The following is an 8,161-nucleotide window of genomic DNA, read 5'->3' as shown; positions in this document are numbered from 1 at the left end:
TTAAACTGGTCTGCTATCTTGTAGCATTTGCAGTGTTCCCTTTAAACTGAATGTCTCGTCGAAAACAAAGAACTTATTTAGACCTTTCTTTTAGTTCAATGGAGTTACATGTTGATCAAATAAACTCCAATCACGCTTTCCTTTGTTTGGATCTTTGGGCGGCAATTATCGGATGGTTTCCAATACAATGTTTGACATTGTCTGCTATTGTTGTTTAGTTTACAGTAGGAGGCTAATTATTTGCCAATGGTATTGAATTTCATGTCGCCGGGAGTAAATCTCACAAGATCCCATTAAAATGTCTTGCCATCGCAACTCTTAATGTCGATTTGAGTGTGAGAGAAAAATTACACTTTCATGTCTGCTATTAAGAAAGCTTTTTATTTTAAAAATTAAATTATAATTTTACACTTCAACGAGTGCACTAACATTTTAATGTTTCAAATACAATAATTTTTCTGACAATCAACTTCTTTAAATTTTTCTTAATTTTTCTTCATAATGTGATTCCTCCCACAAAGTAGGCTACAAGAAAATAAAATTTCTAAACTCTCTATGAAAGATCTACCATGGACCACATACATGAGCCAATGGTTTTTCAAGCAATGCCCATAATCAGGAATATTTTGAAGTATCGACAAAGTTAAGAAAATTGAGAACAGAATTTTCTTAAACGAGTTTAATATAAAACGCGATTTCAAATTAAAATAAAAAAATCTGTATTTTGGAATGAAATAGCCGTGACAGTTACCAAGAAAAACAAGTCAATCCACTACCATTAAATTAACTTCTTAGTGCTACGTTACCATGCTATAACACTTAATAATTAGACGTGATTAAAAATTATTTTTTCTTAAATCAGTATCAAGTTCTTTAAATAAACTTGACGTTTATTTACGCTATGCATAGTTAGTGTGGAAAATTTAAATTCAAAAGAAAAAAATGTAAATAATTTAAAAACAATTTATTTAATTGACAATAGTATACATATAATTTTTATACTTTATAATCATACACTACATATATGATATAGTATAGTGCACATTTTTATACTTTATATACATATTTTTATATTGAAAGTCATACAGTACTTACGTACTGCACTGATGAGGCCGGAAGGCCGAAACGGTGTACCACTGTCTGCAGTTATATACTATGATGCGTATCATACTATATTTTATATGCATTTATTTTCTTTTTGAAATCTAAAAGTAGTGGAAATTTTAAGCAGCACTTTTGATTGTTAAGTGAACTGCTTTGAAGAAAATTTTAGTGCAGCCAATCTAAACCAGCACACTATATGTATGATAAGAAGAAGAAGACATTGAAAACATTAACCAATACCATAATTATAGTACATGTATGATATTGAAAACAAGGTCTCAAGTTCTCTTTCACGAACGCATGCAACAAGTAACGTTTAGTTACGTTGTTCAAAAATGTTTTATGGTCAATTTCACAGAAAAGGTTTCTTGGACAACATCAATCATTTAATTAATCACGGCTCTTGAAAGAAAGACAATGTGCTCGGAATATCGTTTACATCAGAGGTCACCCTTGTAATATGCTTATGTAAAGAGCTTGTACACAGCTGTCTAGATGTCATTTTGGCCAAAGTACAGACTCAAAGAAGCTCATAAAGTGATGCTTGTATTTGAAGTGATTAAAAATGGTTAAACTACTCAACACACCGTTTGGAGAATATGGCTACGTCTTAAATCGGTAAGTTTACGTTGTGTAAATGGTGAAGAAAATAAGCAACAATGCCTTTTTTAAGCTATTTTTTGTTTTTCAAATGATACTATAGGTCTAAAGCTTGTTTTTCTAGTTATAATAAGAAAATAGTCATATTTATTATTCAAAATTGAAAACTCAAAAAACAATGATTTATTGTTACTTCTATTTATTACTGAGTGCAATGTTCTAACGAACTTAACCCAATCACCACTAGTATACCAGCATTGAGTTTTTAAGAAAATTGTTAAGTTTTGTTAATTGCGACTTAATTACCCTCCTCTCATCTGTAGTATTTGTCTCAGCTGACAAAATTAATCCTTTATTTCGCTTTAAATTAACTCAAAATTTGCAGAGGTTGTCTCAATGTAAAACAACGATTGTTTTTGTTATCTTATGGCATCACGGCTTGCTAAAGCAAACAGTAACAATAGCAGGGTAAGCATGCGGTTTCAAGTAGGCTTTCAAAAGGTTTTAAATGAGGTTTTGCTGTTAGTAAACAAAAGAAGATTAATCCCTCTTGATCGGGCGCTGGGGACATTACGGGCTTACTCCTCTACTTTTCTATGTATTTTTTTAAATGCTGTTGTTTTAAAGTCTAAACTTTTTGACCTTGCATTCGCATTGCATATCCACTTAGGCTTCTTCTACTGTACTTCTACTACTAGGCTACTACTTCCTCTACTGTCAGTAATATTTTCTTAGGATTGGATGTATTGGTCATTTTTTTCCCTTGAAATAGTATATTATTCTTCGCTTGATATTACTCAACAAGTTACTCTTCTGAATCCTGGTACGTTTAAACCAAGCTCAAGTTTTTTTTTCAATCTGTGCTCCCGCTACTGTAGCCTACGCTCGACTCAACACACACACTGGTTGGTTTTGAATCTTTATCCTCAGACTGACAAAGCCTTGATAGGTTATTCCTGGTAGTTTCGCATACTTGTAGAGGCTCTTGACGCAGGGCCGGTTACCGAGATGAGCAGAGTGAAGTTTTGTTTTGCAGGCCTAGTTTACATTTGTAGTTTATATTTGAAGTTTACATTTGTAGGCCTAGAAGAAAAGCAAGCGCCCACCTATTGCAATGCATTTAATTACTGAATATTTTAATCCTTTAACGAAAGAAAACTGTTTCACAGCGACCCTGTGTTCGATCAGCTATTACCGGAGTTGTCAACAACTGCACCAGCTGAAAAGCGTAGTTTGGTCAACCGCCCTTCTGCTTACGATGCCAAGTACTTGAGGACCACCGATTTGTCAAAAGGATCAAAAGTTTTTCGAGTTAGTGACCAACGCTCCTACATGAAACACGGATTGCTTCATAAAGGTCAAGCTCCATTTGGTGGGTACACCTTGTGGGTGTAATTCTGCAATGTTTTTATAAAAACTCAAGTTTTGAAATTGATTAGCAGCTTGCGAAAGACAGTTTATCCATTACTATTTTTCCTGTTTCAACTTACTGGCCAGATATTACTTTATATCTGCTTGTTTATATTTTTTTGGTCATGCTAGAAAGTTACAGTGAAGAGTTATAATGTAATATTGGTGTTCGTACGTTTATTTTCAAAGTATTTCTGGATCATGACACTGCAAGAAACAAACTTACGAGTGTTCACAACAGCACATCTGCAAAAGCATCTCAGAAAAGTGAACGTGTTGGAACGAAGCTTGGCGTACGATTGCCACCAAGCGTCAAACAAAATTGTAAATTTGTTGCCGCTGGTAGGTAAAATTTATGCAATATAATCTCAATTTAGGGCTTCGTATTCTTTACAGATCATCGCATAACGAATAAAATTGTATTTTTCATATCAAGCAGACCTAAGCTATTAAAACAAATTTTCTATTGTAAGCAGAATGTCAAAGCACTAACTTTTCAAAAAAAGCGTTTGTGACCAACTTATCATCTATCTCTAAAATTTCAATAAAGTATACTTATCATCAACATCATCATCGGCCATGCCTGAATAAGGCGTCGGCTGCCGTGAGTCTCCACAACAATCGATTGTCCATAGTTCTTATTAAGTTTACAAAATGTAGGTTTGTCCAATAAAATATATCAATAAAAAACATTGTAACATAAAATGGTTGACGCTTGAAATCTTATCAACTTATTATCATGCGTTTTGAGAGTTGAAGATTACGATTTGTTAGATTGTTCCACTTTTGACCAGTCTTTGGATGTGAGCTGATCACACATGGATAAAGGGAAAACCTACAGTGGAAATATATACCTGTAAAAACAAACTGTGTATATACGAGTACAAATAACGTCACAATACGAGTGAAAACAACGTTACAATAATGACATGCACCACGTGTCATCTGCTGCTATTTGTGCTCGCAGAGGATAGCCAACACGCTGGAAAATCGACTCTAGCCCAGCAGCATCACGGATTTGCAAATAGTTACGCTGCCAGTCGAGCTGATCTGGGATCTTTGGCTACTCGATTGGGCAGTGGAAACGAGGATCCATTCAAAGGATTGGACGGATGTTGGGATGATGGATCTGATAAGAGGATGGAGAAGATGCTCAAATCTAACACTGAGGTACGAACAGGGAAAACGGATTTAGAATAGAGGGTGATTTTCACCTCAAAAAAGGTTTTTATTTACGCAGCATTTGATCCAAAAATGTGGCCAATGAGAGAGTTTAGCTGCAAAAGGAGTTTCGTAGAAGTAACTTTGTAGCCTAATTGGTGAATTCGCACCTTAAATTACATATTATAGTCTCCAAGACGATCCCTGACAAAAAAATTGACAAAGAAGTTGTAAACAATATTGAGTTTTAAACAATATTGAGTCATGAAGCCGATGAAATCGCTTTTGCGAATCTGAGGTCAATCGAACACGTCTGCCTTGGTTTTGAAAGAAAACAACTTGGGTAATGCAGAAAGCATATACTAAAAAGATTCACTATCGTTATCCGGTGACTTTACAAACTGTTTTATCAATTCGAGTTTTGTGCGAAGTGGGCAAATACCTTCTTTTCTCAGCTTACGATGGAGTAGTGCACAATGTTTGGCAGGCCTGCCTCCAAAGTTCACCAGTTGGTCACTCTGTATGTGTCCAGTGTTTCTGTCGATATTTGACAAAGACTAATTTAAAGCAGACTATTTTGTGGTCTACTCAGATGATCCAGATGTTCTCGTGACCATTCACTAAGTTGATGATCTCTTTTGTCATCATACGCTTCTCTCAAATATAGGCTACAAATTGTATATCTCTGATCATCATTTTGGCTGTTGGTAACAAGAGTAGGAGCTTAATGCTTAACTACAATCTCTCCTTCCTTCTGTCACAACCATAACTTGCAATTTTTATTTTTATTTTGATTGAGTCTGAAGTAGGGGCAAAAACATAATTCTTTGTGCATACTTATGAACTTTACAACGGTTAGACTCAAATTCAAAGTACTCATCTAAGTTTTCAAATAGCATGAAAACGAGAGCTTGCAGATAAAAAACGACTTTAGATTTGGAATCAGCGCTAAAAAACTTATCAACAATTGATTGAAAAATGTCATGCAACAAAAAATTATTCTCCAGTGTTATATTATGTTTCTGATACTTTACACTACCTCGTTTGGTCAACTTGAAATTGTACAGTATAAGAAACTTTAAGTATTTAAAAGACTTAAATCTCGTACAGTAAGAACCAACTGATGAGCTTAATTATGGGTCAATCTTTTTCAGCTGATGACAATTGAACCTTCTGAAATGCCGCTTAGCGAACTAAGCAAACTGAAAAACCGACGATTGCAGGACGTTTATACGAACATGTACCGAAAGCATGACAACACAAGAAGGAAGCTTATAGCTGAAAGGGTCCGCACAGCGGAAAAGGTGAGTAAACGATGAAAGGCTACTACTGAAGAAACTACTGGCTACTACTGCTACTATGAAAGGCTACTACGACAGCTTTTTCAACTTTGGTTGCATTTGAAAAATTCTAAGCGTTATGCGTTATGAAGACACTTCATAATCTTTAAAGCCAAAGTTGTGGGAAAGTGTTTTTCTCATGTTGCATTGTTTCCATATGTGATGAGTATCCTACGATTGGATCTTACAAACATATAGCCTACGGTACCTAACGTATAATTTTGCAAGCATACTTTTTCGAATTAAAAGTAACATATCCGAGTAGCTGTGCTTAGTCCTATATTGAAGTTGGAAGAAATGATAGTAAAAAATGCTGAAGATATACGATAAAGTATAACCTACCTACAAAAGGTATTAGCATGTTCAGTTCTTCATTAACTATAGTACAGTATATCTCATTCTCTTTTCATGGTTATTGTTGTTAGATAAAAGAAAATTTACATCTTGTTGAGTTGGAAGAGCAACGTAACATGCTGAGGACTTCGACTGCATCGCAAAGAAATCAACTAAAAGAGCTGAGAGAGAGACATGCTAAAAGCTTCAACAACCGTTTAAACTCTCTTTACACTCCCAAACTACATCAAACCGGAAACGATCTTGTTCCCGAGCCTCCATCCACTTACAATTTGCTGAAAGAAACCGTGTCAAGACTGTCTTTACCTCGAAAAGTGTACGGACTCCCAGAAAATTGTGATGAGCCAAGACCGGATACTGTTCCTTCTAAACCAATATATCAATTTCCGCCAGGGAAGTTATCGCTAGATTCTTTTCTTAGAACGAGAAATAACTTGCCAGGTAAGTTCAACAATGTTTGGAACAAAACAAGCCCAGTTTCAACACCAAGAAAATCAGAAGCAAATCAATAACAAATAAACTGGATGTTAAAGTTTATTACGATTTTCATGCAAAGCACACAATGTAAAACTAATGTTTACTCTACGTTCACTGATCAGACTTGCAAGCGGAGTGGTAGGCCTATGACTAGATTTATTTTTCATACCCTTTATTTTGCTGATGTTCTTTTTGGCACTTATAAAGTGCTTTAGTTGAACAAAATTGCTATTAAATACTGTATAAAGAAAATGTGTAGCTTACAGGAACTTTGTATTTCATTGTGCAACACAAATTTATTTGAAAATTCACTTCAGTGAACAATTCACTGTAGAAACGTACGCAATTGCTATTGCAATACAGTAGCCTATGTCATTTGTCAATCGGATTATACATCAAGGAATTGAAGGAAACCTTGACTTCAGTAGGTTTTGCTCAAAAAATAAAAAGTAAAACTAAACAAAAAATCTTTCTCTATTGACAGCACATTAATTTGTCTTGAAAATTGTTTTGGTCAAAATATTTTTGTTTCAAAAAAAAAAATGTTACAGCTTACACATTTATTGATAAAGGTGTGACTGACTGGTCAAAAAATTCCAGGAAAATAAATTAAGTTTAATAACTCAAAAGCATTACTTTAAATTTCAATTATTTCATTATTTTAAATTACTTAAACTTTCCCCACAAGCTTGTTGCGGCCGCAGCAGTTCCTATTTAAAAAAAAATTACTGCTTGGAAAATAAAACCACCGAAATACGCAAAAAGAAGAACTAGCCTATGCCAAGTGCAGCGTAAATGTTTGTCCGCAAAAAGATGAACTGATTAAAAAACTCGACTCCAACTTTTGTTTTTGACAAGAATTTCAGACTCTGGATCTATTCCGATTACTAATAACTCCAAAACTCCTGCTCCTGTATACTAGTAAGTGGTTTTGAACTTTTGGTGCTGTGATGATAACATGATACTTTGATCCAGAGTTGTCTTATTGGATTTTTATCTACATAGAAAAAGACATGTGAAAGCTGCGTTTAACTATTCTAATCTAGTTTAAATTGTAGCCTACTCTAATTTGTGAAAACTTGAATAGCTTTAATTTTAAGTCTCATCTAGTTTGCAATAACTTTAACAGCTCCATCATAATTTTAATCTAATTTCGAAAAACTAAAAAACTGTATTTGTTCAAGACTGACTTTAATAGGTTTCGGATGAAGAACATAATATTAACAAAAACTTTTAATGGACAATAATATTGTAAAAGTGAAAACAGAATAATCTGACAAATAACTTTTCACTGCAAGGCTGTATCGACAACAAAAAATGCTTTACATAATTATGATACCGGTACAAGCACGTTGAAAACAATTGCCAAGTAAGCTAAAGTAAAGCAAACAAATGCGACCAAGAAATATTACTGATAGACTCTTTAAAGCAAGAGTAAAATTATGCGGAAAGGATGTGGATGTAACAATGTGGAAAATGTGATGCGTAACAATGTGCATTGTGATGAATTAAAATTAACTTGAACAGTTGCGCACTCCTTGCACTAGAGACAATAGACTATTAGACAAACAAAGCAAACAATAAATGCCAATTTCTAGGAATGTAAATTCGCCATAAATTACGTAGGCGATTAAGTTGATAATATAGGACAAGTCATTTCATAAAATACCGCGCGGCCACTCAGAATCTTCCCGCGGGCCACAAGTTGGACACCC

General features: G+C 34.4%; 1 protein-coding gene across 1 annotated transcript; it reads left to right on the top strand.

The window, feature by feature from the left end:
* Positions 1-1,616: 1,616 nt before the first annotated feature.
* LOC145765318 (uncharacterized) lies at positions 1,617-7,851 on the top strand. The gene is made up of 6 exons (XM_082577121.1): positions 1,617-1,722; positions 2,874-3,076; positions 3,304-3,456; positions 4,082-4,284; positions 5,430-5,579; positions 6,041-7,851. The coding sequence occupies exons 1-6, from the start codon at positions 1,670-1,672 to the stop codon at positions 6,479-6,481; spliced, it is 1,203 nt and encodes a 400-aa protein (XP_082433247.1). The 5' UTR covers positions 1,617-1,669; the 3' UTR covers positions 6,482-7,851.
* Positions 7,852-8,161: the final 310 nt, after the last annotated feature.

Source organism: Aplidium turbinatum, chromosome 2 (genome assembly GCF_918807975.1).
Source record: "Aplidium turbinatum chromosome 2, kaAplTurb1.1, whole genome shotgun sequence".
Taxonomy (NCBI): domain Eukaryota; kingdom Metazoa; phylum Chordata; class Ascidiacea; order Aplousobranchia; family Polyclinidae; genus Aplidium; species Aplidium turbinatum.
This window is presented reverse-complemented; position numbering and strand designations above follow the sequence as displayed.